This window comes from Lontra canadensis, unplaced genomic scaffold (genome assembly GCF_010015895.1).
Source record: "Lontra canadensis isolate GAN:19392208 unplaced genomic scaffold, GSC_riverotter_1.0 scaffold25, whole genome shotgun sequence".
NCBI classification, from domain to species: Eukaryota; Metazoa; Chordata; class Mammalia; order Carnivora; family Mustelidae; genus Lontra; species Lontra canadensis.
Window position 1 is genome coordinate 148,384 of NW_022631019.1, and position 17,356 is coordinate 165,739.

Here is a 17,356-nt window from a genome sequence, read left to right on the forward strand (position 1 = left end):
TTGGGGGGGGCTGACGCAGGCTTGGAGGAGCTCCGTCATGCCCTGGGGGCGCAGGAGAGTTCACTGTAGGCCAGAGCACATGTGTCTTGTGGTCCCCCTGACCTCCCAGCTGAGTCCGGCCATCTCGAGGTCAGCCCTGATCTCTGACATTAGTAGGGATTCCCACGGACCAGCCCCCGCCCCACAGTGCCACTGTCTGCTGTCTTGCAGCCAAATAAGTCCCCGTCCTGCAAAGGGACAGGCTTCCTTCTCTTCTGCTTCCCCTCCCCCCAAGCTCCACATCCTCTCCTGGAGGGCCCTTTTCCGAGTGAGAGGCGGGGACCAGGTGAGTGAACACCCCGCTTGTGTTCCTGCAGAAGCCCAAACATCGGTCTGGATGGGTCCCGCGTGTGAGCAAACCCCTCAGAGTGGGGCAGAGGGGTCGGAGGAGGGGCCGCCCCACTATGTGTTCCAGGAGGCCTGTCATTTCTGGAAAGAGGGAGTTTGTGGCGTGGATACGTCTAGGGGGTTTGAGTGGATGTGGAATTCCCTGAGTCATCTGCTGTCCACATAACACGCGTCTGCTCTGAGTGGCTCAGCGCACTCCTCCCGCAGCCCAGCCTCTGTGAGGGGAGCTGGAATCCCACGACCCGGCTTCCAGGCCCCACCCCCCCTTTGCCCCAGGAGAGTCCCAGTTGGGGGCTGAGATCCTTTGCTGGGGAATGTGGCAGGGAGACTATAGGAACTGCCCCTCGCCCCTACATCCTGTCTGTCACCTCATGGCTGCCTGGGAAGGGATGCATTGGAGGGGGGCGGTGGGGGGCAGTGGAAAGAACATTTCCTCCTCAAGCCAGTGGGAAGGGTCTATGACTTCCTTTCCCTGGAAGGCAACTCTGTCCCCCCTGTTGGTTCTTTTGGGAGCAGGGAGGTCCCACCTTCTGTCTAGCTTAGGGTGTGATGTTGGCTTGGTTTTTGTGGGATCCTGTGGTGGTCTGAGGGGGACTGTGCAGGAGTTGGGACAGAACCTGAAATGGGGAGGCCTGTGGCATTCTGCCCAGCCTCTTGTCATCTGTTTCTGGGGCTGCTCCAGGGCCTGGGGCCTTAGCGTCACACAGAGAAGCCAGCAGGCCCCGTCCCTGCGGTGGCTCAGATGAGGGGTCCCAGACCAGCTCTCACACAGAGCCAGGACTTGAGACCCTGGTCCTGCTCTGGACAGGTCCAGGGGAAAGATGGGAGGGTGGCCTGGCAATGGCGATCCCTGTGGGATGCTGATGCCAAGTTTGTGGGATGTGGGGGGGGCTGTGTAAGGAGAAGCTGGAGAAGTGGGGTCAGGGTACAGAGAGTCTCCTCTCCTTGTGAGATAGAGTGAATTATCAACTCTACAGCTGGGCGGGTCCAGCCTGAGGGTCCGTGACTCAGTAACTGTGGCCTTCTGTGGGGTCAGAGGGCATGTGGCCAGAGGGCCACCCTGGACAGAACAAGGTTTGGCGTCTTGCCAAAGCCTGTTGTACCCACGCCAGCCCCTGGTTCTGGTTATGCCAGGCTGGGCATGGGGACAGCTAGAAAGGAGGGCACCCAGGGAGAGCCCCCCAGCCAGGACTGGCTGAGGCCCGACCTCCTGTCTGCCCTGGGCAGCCGGTGCTCAGGTATTAGGCTAGGACCTGAGCTCCAGCTGGAGGGAGGGCGGTGTTGGACACACAGGCCAGCGTACAGTCATGGCATGAGCTCCCAGGACAGGCGGAGACATTGGCTCTCCTGGGGTGGGCCTAGGGGGTGAGGACAGTTTTGGGGAGAGGGCATGCAGAGAAGGGCTAACACCAGGGCTGGCTTGGGGCCTTGCAGGGGGAGCCAGGTGGAGGGGAGGAGCTCAGTCTCCACTGTGAGGTGGCCAGAGGTTTTGAGGTGGGTGACACAGACCTCTGCTTTAAAAGCAAACCAGGTGCCATGGGGAGGGGGCTGGGAGGGCTGGATTCTAGGATAGGGTTGATGTCCCCAGAAGCCCAGGGTGAGGGAGGGTGCCTCCCTGAGGCACGAGATCCCCTGGAGCCAGGCTCAGGCTTGGGGAAGGAATAATTCTGTGCCCCCCTTCCCAGGCTGGGTGGGGGTGGCGGGATGGCCCCTCTCCTGTTCTGCCGGAGGGAAGGACTCAGACCCCACCCCAGGACTCCATCCTTCGATCTCCATGAGCCAAGGCCTCACCCTCATGAGGGGTTCAGATGGACAGGACGTGGGCTAAGCTGACACTTCCGCATCTGACTCTGACCTCATTCTGTTCCCAGGGTCTCCATAGTTGTCCCAGCCCCACAGGGCCCAGAGGGAAGCCGGGCATCCCCTCATCTCTGCAGGTCACCCTGAGACCACAAGGTCCCACTGTGAGCAGGAGGTCCTTGTCCATGGCACACTTCCCTCCCCAGGCCTCCCCATTCTTAAAGGCCTAGAGAGGCCAAGTTAGGGGGCATGTCTTCCCAGGCCTACCTCCTGGGGTGCACCCTTGGCCTGCTCCCTTCTCATCCCTGCCTAGCACTGTCGTGAAGGGACGCCTGCCACTGGGCGGCACACACAGCTGCTCCCCCCCAGGCCGGCATGGTCTTCCTGGTTCTGCAGGTCCGGCCCCTTCCCCAGCCTCCAGCCCCCAGGAAGGCTCCTCCTCCCCCATCCTCAAGTCCTCCTCCTCCTCCTCCTCCCCCTCCTCCCCCCCCCAACCACATTCCTGGCATAACCGAGACAGGTATGTGTCCCTCCCTCTTCACCACCTTTGGGTGAGGGAGGCCTGACGCTCTGGCAGCGCCTGCCAGGAGAGCCCCCACCCCCTGCTTTGTCAGGGAAGTAGCCGGGCCCCTTCCAGTGCCAGCTGCCCACGCACTGAGAGCCTGCCCAGGCTGGCCAGCATTTCCTCCAGCCCTCAGCCACCTTGCTCTGGTCTGGACACTGCCCCCAGCCTCCCACCACCCTCCCCACCCTGCCCCATGAAGGCTGGTCCTAGGGCTTCTCCTGCAGCCCCCAGAAAGGACATGGGCCTGGCTGAGGGCCTGGAGCCCTTCCCTCCCCACTGGGAGCCAGAAACAGAGAAAGGAAGTGTTGTCTGCCCTCAGCTGGGGCCTGGCACAGGGACGGGGTCAGATTGAGTCTGGCACCGGCTCAGCCCAGCCCTGCCCAGCCCTGGAGGGGGTCCTGGCAGGCCTGATTCTAGTGAGTTCCCTCCCTTCCTCCCTGCCAGGCCAGCTGTCTAGGACCTGAAGGAGGGCAGTGCCTCGGGTCGGGATGGGGAGCCAGTAGGTCCTGAGCTGCCTGACTCCTTTCAGGCCCTGCAGGCCTTGGAGCCCACTGTGGGTGAAAGACACCCCCAGGCAGGACCAGCTCCCCACCGTGCCGGGCAGGGAGATGTTCAGGAAGGTATCTGGGCTCTTTCTTCTGTTTTCTGGCACTTAGCTTCCGTACCCCGCCCCCCCACCGCCACCATTCCTGCCCTACTGCCCTACTCCCCCCACATTCCTCCCTGCTGAAGTGGGAGGTAGCTTCTCCCTGGTCCCTCTTCTGCCCTCTTCTAGACTGTGGGTTCTCACCCCATCCCTTTGCAGACCCCGCCCAGTATCCTCCTGGGCCCCTCCCCCAGGCAGGTCAGCCAAGAGGGCTGAGGGGAGGCAGGCCCAGACGGGAGGCAGCCTGCCCCACTCTCTCTCCTTCCCTTCACTGGGGGAAGGAGTCTGCCCACGTGGGGCATGACCCCCCACTGTGCTGGCCTGTCCCCACCTGGGGCGTCCTTGGCTGGAAGTCAGGTGCTTCCTGGGCACCTGCTGGCTTCAGCTTTGATTTTGATGTGCCTTTGCTGGGACAGCCCCAGGGGTGGGCTTTGCTAGCTGAAAGCGAAGGGCTTGCTCTCTTGTCACTTCCCTGGGGATGTCTTTCCCTTTGGGCCGGGCTAAGCCAGTAGAAACAGCTCTTGGCTTTTTCCAGACTCCACCCGCCCCCTCATCCCAAGCCCCTGCAGACTGGAAATGGAAAAAAATGTTGTTTTGGAACCGTCCTCCCTCTCCCTCTGTCTTCACTGACCACCCCAAGCTGTGCCATGCTATGCCGAGCCGTGTCGAGCTGTGTGGGGCAGAACGCATCCTGGTGGGGCTGGCTCTGCCCTTGCCACCCCGCCAACCCTCACAGGCTGGGAGGGCAAGGATGGCAGAGGAGGGGATGGAGCTGCCCCAGGGAAGTTAGTGGAACAGGGGCCCTGGCCTCAGGGCCAAGGGTCCAGCACAGCTTCCTCCAGCGCAGTGGCCAGGTGGCCACCTTGCTTCCTTCCTGAAGGGTTAATCCCCCACAGCCCCATGAGAATCAAAGCCTACCGCCCAGCACCACAGGAGGGTGGAGAACAGGCCTCCTTCCCACCCCCACCCTTTGCCTCTGCCTGGGGGACCCAGGACAGTCACCCCTGTCTCCCCCTCACCCAGCAATTTCCTCCTGGGGGTAGGGTAGAGAAGGGACCCCCTTTTCTGCTGTGCCCTCCCGGCCCTAGCACTCCCCTTGCCCCTGGGACAGGGCCGTCAAGGCTCCCCACTCTGGCCACTGAGGCCTGGCGGGGGCTGGGCTGGGGGCTCTAGGTGCAGTCCCCACAGTAGCCCACATAGTGCTCTACACCCCAGAGTCCCAGGAAGTGCCCACTGAAAAGGGAGACAGGCAGCACCCCAGTGACAGTTACGCTGATGATAGTGACCTAGGTCGGCGAAGGAGGGTAATGTGCCCCCCTTAGTTCTGTACTGGGGCTTAGGAGGGGTCATGTTCAAGCCCTAGGCTGTGTTCAGAGTCTGGAGGGGGTGACCTAGGCCTCTGGTGGAGCATCCAGTGGGGAGAGAAGCTTCCCTCCAAGGGGCCTCTCTCCCCGAAGAGCAGATCCCGAGAACTTCCTCTGAGGAAGACCCCCCGCCAGGGGCTGCTTCCCGCTGGACCTGGGACGGGGAAGATGGCCCCTCCCGGTCCCCCTCCCCCTCCCCCATGGAGTGGAGGCTCAGGAGAGGGGAGCTTTCTGTCCTCCCAAGCAGCCAGCTGCTTCCAGCTGCGGGGCCCGCACATGTGTGTGCGCACGTGTCTGTGTACATGTGTGCATGGTTGCCTGTAACCTCAGATGTCCTCCTCTGTGCACAGGAGGATCGTGGTGAGAGCGCAGCTGGTGGCCTGGGGTTTCTGCCGCCCTTGTGTCCCTGGGCTTGGCCTGGGGCGGGAGCCCCTCGGGTGCTCTCACAATGGGCTCCTGGCCTCTGCTTGCTGTGGGCTCTCCTGTTCCTGCCCGCTGCCCACCCTGAGCCTGGCAGAAGTCTGGGCACCTCCTCCTGCCAGCTCTGCTTCTGGGAGTGACCACGACGGTTTCCCAACACTGAGACGAAAATGCTGTGCTGACAGGACAGAGTCCCTGGGGCCACTCCGGTGCACAATCTCAGCATGCGCCTGTGGGACCCTGAGTACGGCGCAGGGCTCTGGGGGTGGCAGCGGTCGGGGAGTTGAGCGGGGCCAGGCGGAGAGCTGGGTCTGTGCTGGCTGAAGGCGGGTCTGAGGCGTCCCTGCTCCTCACAAGTCACACCACACGGCGGCCCTGGGAGAAGCAGGCGGCACCCTGTGTCCTCGGACGTGAGGGTCCAGTGCACCTCTGGGGACACAGGAGCACAGACCCCTGCCCCAGCCGACTCCTCTTCCGGGGTGGGAGGCCATGGGGCCAGGTCCTGGTGTCGCTCATCCGGCGGCTCCTGCCTCAGCCACATCCACCTGCCACCCAGCACAGGGTCCACCCGGGAAACGGGCTCACTGGAAGGGGCCACTGCTGTCCTCTGCGCAGAGCCCCGCTTGGACCGGACGGGCTTCTCACGGAAGCCACGTGTGTGCTCTGTGCCGAGGGGTGTAGGCAAAGGGGGAGGGGTGTTCTGGGCAGACAGACAGACAGCACGAGGTCTAGTGGCTGCAGGGAGCAGCAGGTGTCCAGAGCCTGGGCTGAGACCTGCTGGCTGAGGGAGCAGGCTGGCCCTCACCCTTGGCACCTGTGCCTTCCCACCGACGACAGCACCCTCTGTGCCCGGCTCTCCCCCTGGGGGACACTCTGCCCGCAGACACCTGCCTGTTTTCTGTCCGCACCTCCCTCCTCTGTGGGTCTGTCTCTCTGCCCCTTTGTCTTCTGAACCTCTCTGCTCTCCGAGCCCCAGCAAGTGTCTGCCAGGCATCACCCTCATCGGCCCCGTTCAGACCCCAGTGCAGGGTGGGTGTGCCCCTCCTGGCCTCCTCGGGGTGCCCCGCTCAGCGCAGCCAGGCCTCCTGATTCTACAGGCCCTGCCCACACCTTGGTGCCTCCTGGCTCCCCCAGCTCTCTCTTCCTCCCGGAGACAGGCTGGATGGAGAAGGAGGCCGACTGGGGGTGTCCCTGAGAAGAGGGTCTGAGGGTGTGGATGCACACCCGCCCCACTCCATCCCTTCTTTTGCTGCCGGCAACGACTTGCCGCTGTTCCGGTGGCGCCCCCTGGTGGCGACCGCCTGTGTCCTGGCCGGGGTCCAGGCCCTGATGGGACTCCCTCCCCCCGGGGCTCCCAGGCCTCAGAAGCTGCACCCCGGCTCCTTACGTCTTCCTTCTTCGCCCCGCTGGCACCACCTGGCAGGCCCCTGGGTCTTTGCAGCTGTTCCATCTGGAAGTTCTCCCCCTGCATCTGTGCAACCCCTTCTCCTTATCACCTAGGTCTCTGCCCTCAGGTGACTTCCCTGGGGGCAGACCATCCCTCTGACTCAGCACCCGCTTAGCCTGCACAATGCCGGAGCTCAGACAGGCTAGCGAGACAGGGCTGGAGGGACCCTGGACACCAAGGAGCAACACCCAAGGACTTAGGGACAAGTGTAGAGGCCTGTGGTCAGGCCGCTGGCATCCAAGCATGTGGTCTTGCCGAGCCGCTCCTCAAAACTGCCACGTAATCCCACCACCCTGCCGCGCGGACTCACGGGCAGGAGGGTGGGCCTTGCCTGCTGTCCAGAGGGGCGGGCACTCAGCCACCAGAGTCAAACATGGCTACCTGCCGGCCTCACCTGAGCCGAGAACAGGAGGCTTGGGCCTGACAGGGCCTCCTTCCCAGGGGCTGGCCCTGGGCCAGCAGCAACATCCCACTGTGAAGTACTCATTGTCCGCCGAGGCCCAGACGGAGGGAATGGCTGCAGCTTGAGGGCAGACACCAGGAGACGGGGGACCGGAGGTGAGGGGCTGCTCTGTCTGACCAGGGCAGCCAGACCCCCGTGACCCTGGACAAGCTGGGTTGCCTACACCTGAGCGACCCATGGCAGCCACGTTTTCTGTCCTCGTGACGCGCACCTTGAGATCCCCAGGGAATGTGGGACAGACAGACGGGGTGGCTCCGGCCAGGGGAGGCTCCAGCATTAGAGGTGTGTGTGGGCATGTGCCCTGGGACCCTGCCGAGGGGAAGGTGGGGCCACCCCACCCTGCCCTTTCCTGGGTAGCTGGGCCCAGGTCCCTCCAGAGTGAGGAAGGGGTCCTCTGCATGAGAAACGGGCCATCAGGTTGCTGGTGGGCTGGACACCCCGTCTTCTCCAGACCCCACCCCTTAGCTTCCTTCTCGTGTCCAGAGAAGTACCTGGAGAGCCGTCACGTGTGCACATGCATGTGCTTGGGGGCAAACCCGACGTGTGTCGTGTGGGTGAGGGACAAGGCTCCTGCTACCCGAAGGCGAGAGCGTGTGTGCGAGCTGCCCGGGGTGCATTCGTGCCAATGAGTGAGGAAGGAGTGTGTACCACCCAGTGCCGGCTCAAACCTGGGTGTCCCCGTTGTAACTTCTGGAACGCTGAATGTGCGTGTGCTGTCCCACATGGCTGAGTGGGAGCCCAGAGACTAGAGGGGCTCGTTTCTGGCCCGGAATATCCTCTGTTCCTTCCAAGGGTATGTGCTGGCGTAGGCTGGTCAGAGCTGAATGATTTTGAGTCTGAAGATCCCAAAATAGCTCTTGGTAGCTGTGTTCCCCTCCCCCTGCTGGGTCTGGGGCCTCAATGGCCCTTTGTCTCTCTGAAGGCATGGAGCGTGGAGCCCCTGTGGGGGTCTCAGACTCTGACTGAGGCCAGAAAGGACAGGCTGCCTGCTGGTTCCCCTTCCCCCATGTGAGCCTCTGAAAGCGAGACAGTCAGCCCCCACCGCACCCCAGACTCACACGGGTCCCTAGGCCGGCCCCTCCCACAGCCTGGTGGCTTTATCCCCTTCGTCCTGCAGTCTTCCCGTGTTGCTGTGGCCGTAGCAGACGGCGCCCGTGTGCTTGGGCATGTGAGCATTGCCTGGCGTTTGACCCCTGGCACTGTCCCGGGGCCCTTGCTGAGCCAAGGGATGTGGATCCTGGGGAACTGCAGTGACAAGTAAATGGGAAAATGTGTGAACCGCCTGGCTCACCACACCAAGTGTCTGGGCTCTGAGCCAAGCCCTGCCCCAAGAAGATAAAAAGTCAGACCCTGCCCCGGGTGCTCCCGGTCCAGGGTGGCGCCCTGGGGAGCTGCCGGCACTCCGTGTGGTGTGGACAGTGCCAAGGTCCAGTGAGGTGAGGTAGGGGATGGGAGGCACCCCTGAGAAGGTGAGGCTGACCTGGGGCCAGGGTCTGCTGATGGGTCCTGCTGCTCTGGGTCCACTGCAGTATGAGGTGAGGGAACCTTGCCATTTATTGGCTTTTCCTGCAAAGTTTGATGAGGTTTCCTTAGGCTCTAGGAGGTTTGAAGACCTCCGCTGTGGGTGGTGGGGGACCCTGGCAGGATGGTAACCCTGTATGGGATATGGCACTAGTGTGCCTGGCCACAGGATGGAAAGGAGTCAAAGCAGGTGGCAGGCGGCTGCTGGGGCTGAGGGAGTGGGAGGGGGCAGGAGGTTGGGGGGAGTGTGGAGGAACCTCCTGACCAGGAACTGGGGGGAGCTCTAGGGATGTGTTTGTGACACAACTGAATGCAGCATAGGATGGAGGGACCCGCTGGAGGCTTGGTGGGAGTTGAGCACCAAGGTGTCCATTTGTGCCCTGGAGTGGTGTCGCTGCAGACGAGCGGAGAATTGGCACTAGAAGGGCTTGTGCCAGGGGAAGAGGGGCTGTGCTCAGCGCTTGTCTCCAGATGTGGACTGAGATGAGACCTCCAAGTGACCGGGGTGGCATGGGTGGCTATTTGGCTGAAAGGGGGAGCTGCTGACCACATGTGCCAACACCCCTCCGGAGGCCTGAGCGCAGCGTGTGAGTAAGTCTGAACAAGTGGGCAGCCGTGTGTCTGTTGCGTGTGGGCCTATGGGTAGATGAGTGTGACTGAGCATGGATGGCGTGGGGGGCAGTGGTGCAATTAAGGTCTTTCAGCAGGGCTGGGGAGTTGGTCAACAGCCCTTGGAAGGAACTGACCAGAAGGGGTCCTGGGCTGGGGTGGGTGGGTCCTGACCCCCAAGGAGAAGAGGGATCCTCTGTACCTTGGAGTCCAAGCTTCCTCTTCCTGTCTCTCCAGAAAGGGCTGGCCGACTCAGAGAGGGACAGGCAGAGGTCATTGCAGGGCCTCGAAGGCCTGTGACCAGGTCCAGGCTAGTCCAGGAGGTCAGACCTGGTGGGGTGGCGGTAGCGCTTAAGGGGTCCCTCCCAAAGGACTGTGGGCGGTGGCGGGATGGGGGTGCGGGGGAATGAAGGGTTAGTCCTAGAGATGGCCACCTATCGGATTCCGGCTGCGGAGGGTGGGGCGTGACCGGTGTGGATGATGGGGACGGTGCACGACCGTCGCCTTACCCCCAGGCCGGCAGGAGCTAGGAACGGGGCGTCCTCAGGCGGCAGACGCGGAGAGGCCTGACTCCCAGGGTGGGCCCCCGCGCCCCGGCCCGGCTGTGACGTCACGGCCCGGCCGCTCGCTGGCGGCCTCCGGGGGGCGCTCCAGGCCCGCGGGACCCGGCCCGGAGGCCCGCGACTATTTACATAATGATGTTCGACCAGGAGCTCATTTGCATGTTCCGCTCTCAGTCCCCGAGGGGAGGCGGGCAGGACGCGGGCGGTTTGAGGTGTTGCGGGCAGTTCCCAGGTGCGGGTGGGCCTATCTCGCCACCCCCTCCTCCTCCTCTTCCGCCCTCGGTGCTGGACCCGGCGCGCTCACCACCTGTGTGCGCACCTGGCGCCCCTCCCCCACAGGCCACCGCCAGGGCGGGGCCGGCGCGGGCACCTACGGGGGCGCGCGCACGGGAGCGCGCGCACACCGCAGCCGCCCATGGAGTTCTGCACGCGGGCGCGAGCCCCCCTGCGGGGAGTCGGCGTGACCCTCCCGCCCCGCGCCGAGGCCTTGGCCGCTGACCCGCTCCCGCCGGCCCGGCTCCGCTGGGGGGGGGCGCCGCAGGGAACCCGCTCCGCCCCTGACCCCGCCCCGCCCCTTCTCCCTCCGCCCACCCCGCCCCTAGCCCCCCACCCCGCCCCGGCACCTGCCTTCTCCCCCCCACCTCCCTCCGCGCCCACCCTCCCCGCGACCCCTGCTCCTTCCCCGGCCCCGGCTCCCACCTCGCCCCCCACCCCCCACCCCTGCTGCTGCGCCCGCGTCCCCTTTTGTGCCGCCGCCCTGCCGTCCCCTTCCGCCCGGTCCCCTGCGCCGGGAGCCCCGACTCCCCGCGGACAGCGGGGTCCCCGGGGGCGGCTTCCTTTGTCTCGGCTCCCGCCCTCCTTCCGCGGCGCCCCTCGCCCCTCGCTCACCGCCTCAGCCCCGGCGAGGGCGACGCGAGCTGGCGCTGCTCGGCCGGAGGCGGGAGCCGAGGCGCGGCCCGCCGAGGCCCTTTATTCTCCGCTCGCCGACGCGCGCCTCCTGCTCGCTGCCTTCGCCGCTCCCGCCTCGGCCGGGGCTGGAGACCCTCGCGCCCGGCACCGCGCCGCCGGGGCCCCTCGGGCCGGCGCCTCCCGGGAAGCCGGCCGGGCGGGGACGCGGACTCCGGGAAGACCGAGCGCGGCCGGAGCCCTGCGGACAGCTGCCGGCTCCCGCGGCTACTGGCTCGTGGACGCCAGGGCTGGCCGCTGGCCGGTCCAAGCTTCTCCTCTTCCTCCTGAGAACTCTGCCCACCGCCCGTGATGAGCCTCGAGGGCCACGGCGGGGTCCTTCGGCTCTCCGGGCAGGGACCTCACTGAACTTTGAGCGCACAGCTGCTGTCAGCTGCCCCGGGGGTCCCAGCATGGGGGGAGTTGCCCCGAAGAGGCCCAAGGGCGCCCCTTGAGGAGCCCGCACACCCTGAGCGTGGGGGCTGAGAACCCAGGGCCATGCCTCCGCGGCCTCTGGAGCGGGCCCCGCGGCAGCAGCGCGGGGTCTCCCTGCTGGTGCGCTATTTCATGATCCCCTGCAACGTCTGCCTGATCCTGCTGGCCGCTTCCACGCTGGGCCTCGCTGTCCTGCTCTTCCTCAACAACTGTACGTGGCTGCGGGCATGGCCACCCTGGGCCAGGCTCGTGTGAGCCTCCTGCTGGCTGAGGTCGCTGGCCTCAGCCACCGGGCTGACTGGGGGACGGGCAGGGTCACACAGAGGCTACCGACTGAGATGGCTCTCACAGGGGCCACCTGCATCTTCTAAGAACAGGATGGGCCGTTCTTGGGACCCCTTGGCCCCGTGAAGCTTATCTGTGGGCTTGTGGGGGCCTGAGCTGCAGAGACAACCTGCTCTGGGGGGCAGGAGCCGCAGACCGCACTGCAGTGGGAGCTTTGGCAGGGCCTGGGGCTGGGCTCAGCTAGGGAGGGCGTGGCTGCCCACACCCCTGTTGTTCAGGGCCTACAGGTGTCGGGCCACGACCCTACCCCTGGAAGGGCAGAGAAGAGCAAAGACCTCTGCTTTGACCCCCCACAGGCTTTGGCCAGTCCTCGGGGCTCAGAATGGGGCCAGGGAAGGGATGGGGTGGGCGCTAGTACAGAGGGGAGGTCTGGGAGGGCAGAGGTGGCCCCTCCAGACTGGGCAAAGGGACAGGCTATGGAAAGGCCTGCTCAGAGAGAACTAACTCAGATATTTGGGTTTTTTTCCAGACAAACCTGGGACCCACTTCACACCAGCGCCCCCAATGCCTCTGGATGGTGAGTTGAGTGGGGGACTCAGTTGGTGACAGGCTGTACTTGGGAGACTGTGCCTGGGGTGGGGCAGTGGCACTCTTTGGGGTCAGGGACCATTGTTGGGGTGGGCACACCAGACATATTAGGTGTATTTGGAACAGAGAGGAGGCTGGATGATGGACCCTGGGTCCTTCCTGGGATGTCCACAGTGGTGGGCAAGCGGAGGGCGTGTGGGGTCCCTGGGCCTGGGCCTGGCCCTGTGTCAGCCATGGATCATCACACACAAGCATGGCTCCAACTTCTTTGGGCCTTGGCCTTCTTGGCCAAGAAACTGGGACTAAATCCAGGGGTCTGCAAGTTGTAAGATGGGTCAGACAATATGTGTGAGGAGTGGGGGGTCATGAAGGACCAACGACCGAGGAGGGTCTGGAGAGCCACCTCTGCCCTCCCAGACCTCCCCTCTGTACTAGCGCCCACCCCTTCCCTTCCCTGGCCCCATTCTGAGCCCCAAGGACTGAACAGCCTGGGGTTAGCTTTCTTGACCCTCCCTGAGGGGCCTGCTAGTCTGTGGGCCACTGTAATTAAGCTAACGTGAGGCGGGAGGGGGTGAAGCCGTTAGGGCCACAGGAAAGGGCAGCTTGGGGTTCTCTTTTGGGTGGGGACAGTGAGAGCTTCCAAGTTTGTGCTCAGTACCTGGCCCCCTGCTGGGTGGGTACCTGCCCAAGTTCACTGAAGTCACTTAGAGAAGGCAGTCCGTATATGGGATAGGGGCTCTAGTGGGCTGGGAGCTGGTGACCAGACTGAGTCTCCCACAGGCTGCGGGTGAGAGGCATGGGGCTGTCTGGATTTAAACACTGTCCTCAGGCTCCTCTCCGGAAGCCTAAAAGCCTGGTGCATCTCCTTTGCTTGACACACACCCCGGTCTTCCCTACAGAGGCTTGCGCGGGCCCCCATACCCACCTCCTGATCCTGCAGCACACTTGGGGACAGCTCCACGCCATGGCCGTCATCGTCCCTCGTAGGCATACACACTGTGTACTTGTGGCCATGGGCAGGACTCAGGACACCCATTCCATCCCCCAGCTCACCCGAGACCAGGAGGGGAGGTAAACATACCCACTCCACCCGTGGAGTTTAAAAAGCCACTGCCGCCTCCAGCCTGGCGCAGGGCACGGGCCCCGGGCGTGCAGGGAGCAAGACTGCACAGGGGAGCCTAGTGGCCAGAGAGCCTCCGTGGGAGTTGGAGCTGGGCAGGTGTGGCAGAGCACCGGTCTCACGGGCACATGGGTGCTCTCCATGCATTTGTGAGGGGCAGCTTGCATGAGGAAGGGCTTGGACAGGTGTGGGGCTGGTGTTTCTGGTCTCCTGCTCCCAGTCCCTCCCCTTGCAGTCCGCCTTCCATACACCCGACCCAGTGCTCTAGGCTCACTTATCATAGGTTAGCTGTTGTCGTCATCATCACCATCCTCCCCATCCTCCCCTAGTTACTGTTTTGCAGGGGACAAAGCAGAACCCTGGGCTGCAAAGGGGTGGGTGCAGGTCTCGGTGGGCAAGGAACATGCTAGTCATCCAGGAGTAGACGTCTTTGTCCGAGGGGCTGGGGTCTGGGGAGGGGTCTGGCTGGACCAAGGTGAGAAGAGGGGAAGACAGGCCTGAACCCAAGGGCACAGACACTCTGCAGCCAGCTCAGGAACCTGAAGCTTAATGAGAGAAGGACTAAGTTTTTGGCCATGGGCTCAGAACTCTGGGGAGACCTTGGTCAGCAGGTCCCATTGAAGCCAGTCAGAGAAGTCAGCCGGACATCAGCAAGTGCCTGTGAGCTCGGCCTGGGGGTCCTGAGGGCCTTGGTGAGGAGGAGGGGGAGGAGAAAGTGCTAAGGGGAGAGTGGAGGGAGACCGCGGGAAGAGGCCTCACAGAGCGCAGCCTTTGAGCTGGGTTTGAGCCAGGAGGGGAGGCCAGTGAAGTGATGGTTCTCATTCCTGCCGTTACTGGGGCAGCTGGCGTCGCGTGCTGGGCACCCTGCAGGTCCCGGCACAGTGAGCCTCACGATAACCCTGGAAAGTAGGTCCCACTGTCCCCATTCACAGCAAGAGGTGCGCAGGCGTGATAACTTGTCCACAGTCGAGGGGCCGGTGACTCAGTGGCGGTAGTCGGGCTCTGAGGTCTGCAGGGTGGGGCACACAGGTGCGACTGAGGGGTCGCCGTGGCAACCGCTAGCTCCAGCTCCTTTTGGGGCCCTGGCCTCCCCAGAAGAGAGGTGCTTTCTCCCTCCTGCCCTACTTGCTGAGCCTGCTGGGGGTTGACGGTGGGGGCACCGCACCCTCTCCACCATAAATTAGTAATGATCGTTAGGCCCAATGAAACATTGTAGACGTAGACAGAGGCACCTGTAACAGGCCCGCACACCTGGGGTCGCCATGCTGGTAGGGGTTCTGAGGACTGGAGTTAGCCTGCCTCTCTTCAGGAGGGGCTGTCCCTGACAGCTCGGGTTTCAATGGCCCAGAGCCTTCTGCATTCCTCCAGACCTCACTACTACTGAGGTCCCTCACCGGTGGCGGTCGGGGGCAGCCACTTCCTTGGGATGTGCTGGCAGTTTGTAACCAGAGAGTCAGAAACTAAAATGTTGAAAGAGAAAAAGGACAGGTCAGCAGAGGCCCTGTGCTCAGCCTCCTGGAGGAGGTCGCTGGGGAGTGTGAGGTGGGGCAGCAGGCCTGGGGGGAGGGGTGGGGGTGAGGACATTTACTGAGGTGGGGATGGTAGGTGGGGAGGTGTAGGCGCGTGAGTGCCTGAGGGGCCTCAGAGAGAAAGGCCCCACCAGCTTTCATCTGGGAAGACCTGGGAGGGCTGGAGGACCAGGAACCTTCCAGAAGGCCACATCAAGAAAGCCACAGCTGAGGGACCTGGGGGAGACGCAGAAGTGAGGGGGCCGGGCAGAGAAAGGCCCAAGAGGCCTGGCCCACACAGAAGAGTTGTGGAAAGAAAAGAGGGACACGGAGGGAGGCCTGAGGTTAGGGTGCTGAGGAGGGGCACAGAGCCAGAGGTGGAGCGTGTGGCCTGACTCCGAGACTTCCCACCTGTCTGCTCTACAGCCATCTGACCTCAGAGCAGAGGTGGTGGGGCTGGGGCTGGTGTTGGGGCTGGAGCGGCTCCTGGGAGGGGGCCAGGGCTGTGAGGGTATAGGTCAGGAGTCAGCCGAGGGCCTTTGATTCTGGTGTGAGGAAAGGGTGGGCTCCTGAGCAAGGTGGGGCCGATTCCCTGCCATGGAGCTGGTCTGGGGGTTTGTTTCTCACTCTACCGCATGTGGGGCTCCCGGTGATGGGGTCATAACTCCCTGGTGCTGCTGGAAGGTCTGGGAGGTGCCCCCCTCCACAGCTGAGAAGCTTCTACCCCAGGGAAAAGCTCTGGGGCGGGTGGGGTTTGAGGCGGGAAGGGCCAGGCCCCGTCAGGGTACGTGGGCGTGTGTGGATGTGGGGGTGTGTGTTCTGGTCAGGACCCAGCCGAGAATGTGTGGACACGCATTGCATGGGCAGAGGTGTCTGTGGGGGTTCTGAACAAACACTGAGTGCATCTTGAGGTCTCCACAGGCATGTGGACACTGCAGGTGCGCATAGGTGCCTGGGGCCAGGGCAGAAGGGGTGCTCGGGTGCCCTGGGCCAGGGCAGAAGGGGTGCACAGGGCAGCAGATCTGCAGGGCAGGGCTCTGACCTTCCCTTCTCCTGCCCTACCCCCAGCGTGCCGAGGAATGTTGTGCGGCTTTGGTGCCGTGTGCGAGCCCAGTGCAGAGGGCTCAGGCCGAGCGTCCTGCGTGTGCAAGAAGAGCGCCTGTCCCGCCGTGGTGGCGCCTGTGTGCGGCTCCGATGCCTCCACCTATAGCAACGAGTGTGAGCTGCAGCGGGCCCAGTGCAGTCAGCAGCGCCGCATCCGCCTGCTCAGCCGCGGGCCCTGTGGTGAGTGTGCGTCCCAGGCGGGCTCCCTGGAGGCGGCACGGACGTCTTTGGGACACCCACCCCTCCCGCTTAGCCACAGGCCCTGCGGTGAGCGCCCGTCTGGGTTGGGCTCCCTGGAGGCCAGGGCGATGGCCTCCTGACCCCACCCCGCACCTCCCCGCACCCTCCCCACCCCCGCAGGGTCCCGGGACCCCTGCTCCAACGTGACCTGCAGCTTCGGTAGCACCTGTGTGCGCGCAGCAGATGGGCGGACAGCCTCGTGCCTGTGCCCCGCCGCCTGCCAGGGGCCCCCCGACGGCCCAGTGTGCGGCAGCGATGGTGCCGACTACCCCAGCGAGTGCCGGCTCCTGCGCCACGCGTGCGCCCGCCAGGAGAACATCTTTAAGAAGTTTGACGGTCCTTGCGGTGAGCCCCGCCCCTGCGCGCGTGGCGTGACCCTGCGTGCGCGTGCGCGCCCATACTCTGACCTGTGCCTTCCCGCCTTCTAGACCCCTGCCAGGGCGCCCGCAGTGACCTGAGCCGCGTCTGCCGCGTTAACCCACGCACGCGGCGCCCGGAGATGCTCCTGCGGCCGGAGAGCTGTCCTCCCCGGCGAGCACCCGTGTGCGGGGATGACGGAGTCACCTATGACAATGATTGCGTCATGGGCCGCACGGGAGCTGCCCGTGGTCTCCTCCTCCAGAAAGTGCGCTCTGGCCAGTGCCAGCCTCAAGGTGAGGAGTCCTGGGAGAGGGCCCAGCCTTGCCCTTCTGTGTGCCCTCTGGCCCTGCCTGTCCTCACCCTCTGCTGCACCCCTCCCCGGTGCCCGCTCACCACCCCCTACGCCCATGGGTCCCTTGCACGTCCCAGGGTGGGGGCTGACATGGCCCCCGGCTGTCTGATCTCCTCGCTTCACCCTCCCAGACCGGTGCCCAGATGTGTGCAGGTTTGGTGCTGTGTGCTTGTCCCGCCGAGGCCACCCCCGCTGCTCCTGCGACCGTGTCGTCTGTGACGGGGCTTACAGACCTGTGTGTGCGCGCGACGGGCACACGTATGACAGCGACTGCTGGCGCCAGCAAGCTGAGTGTCGGCAGCAACGCGCCATCCCTGCCAAGCACCAGGGCCCGTGTGGTGAGCAGCAGGGGTGGGGCCCACACTGAGAGCCGGCGGGTCCCGTGTTGGTCCCTGTGGCCTGTCATCACGTACCATCTCCATCCTGAGTCATGCTCCTCCTGGGGTCCTGGGGGAGGCCCGGCGGGGCTGGTGTCTGTCAGTAGGCTCTGGGTCAGGGGGTTCTGTCGGGGGGATGCCTGGAGCCCCCGGGGTTGGGGGGGTTAGTGGGCAGAGGCAGGCCTCTTTGGTCAGGCTCTCCTGTGCCCACGTGAGGCCGTCGTGCCCCATCCCCCTCCGTGCCCCATCCCCCTCCA

The 17,356-nt window shown here is 64.4% G+C and overlaps 1 protein-coding gene across 4 annotated transcripts in view; it reads left to right on the forward strand.

Moving 5' to 3' along the window:
* AGRN (agrin) overlaps window positions 1-17,356 on the forward strand; it is a 33,201-nt gene that overhangs the window by 2,723 nt on the left and 13,122 nt on the right. For 2 of the 4 annotated variants that reach the window (XM_032863104.1, XM_032863105.1), the window contains exons 3-7: window positions 11,980-12,027; window positions 15,735-15,950; window positions 16,131-16,355; window positions 16,439-16,663; window positions 16,854-17,060. In XM_032863104.1, coding sequence (XP_032718995.1) covers window positions 11,980-12,027; window positions 15,735-15,950; window positions 16,131-16,355; window positions 16,439-16,663; window positions 16,854-17,060 — 921 coding nt within the window. Of the gene's footprint in view, window positions 1-10,537; window positions 11,377-11,979; window positions 12,028-15,734; window positions 15,951-16,130; window positions 16,356-16,438; window positions 16,664-16,853; window positions 17,061-17,356 lie in introns of those variants that run through there. The other 2 variants (XM_032863106.1, XM_032863107.1) reach the window with 2 other exon arrangements.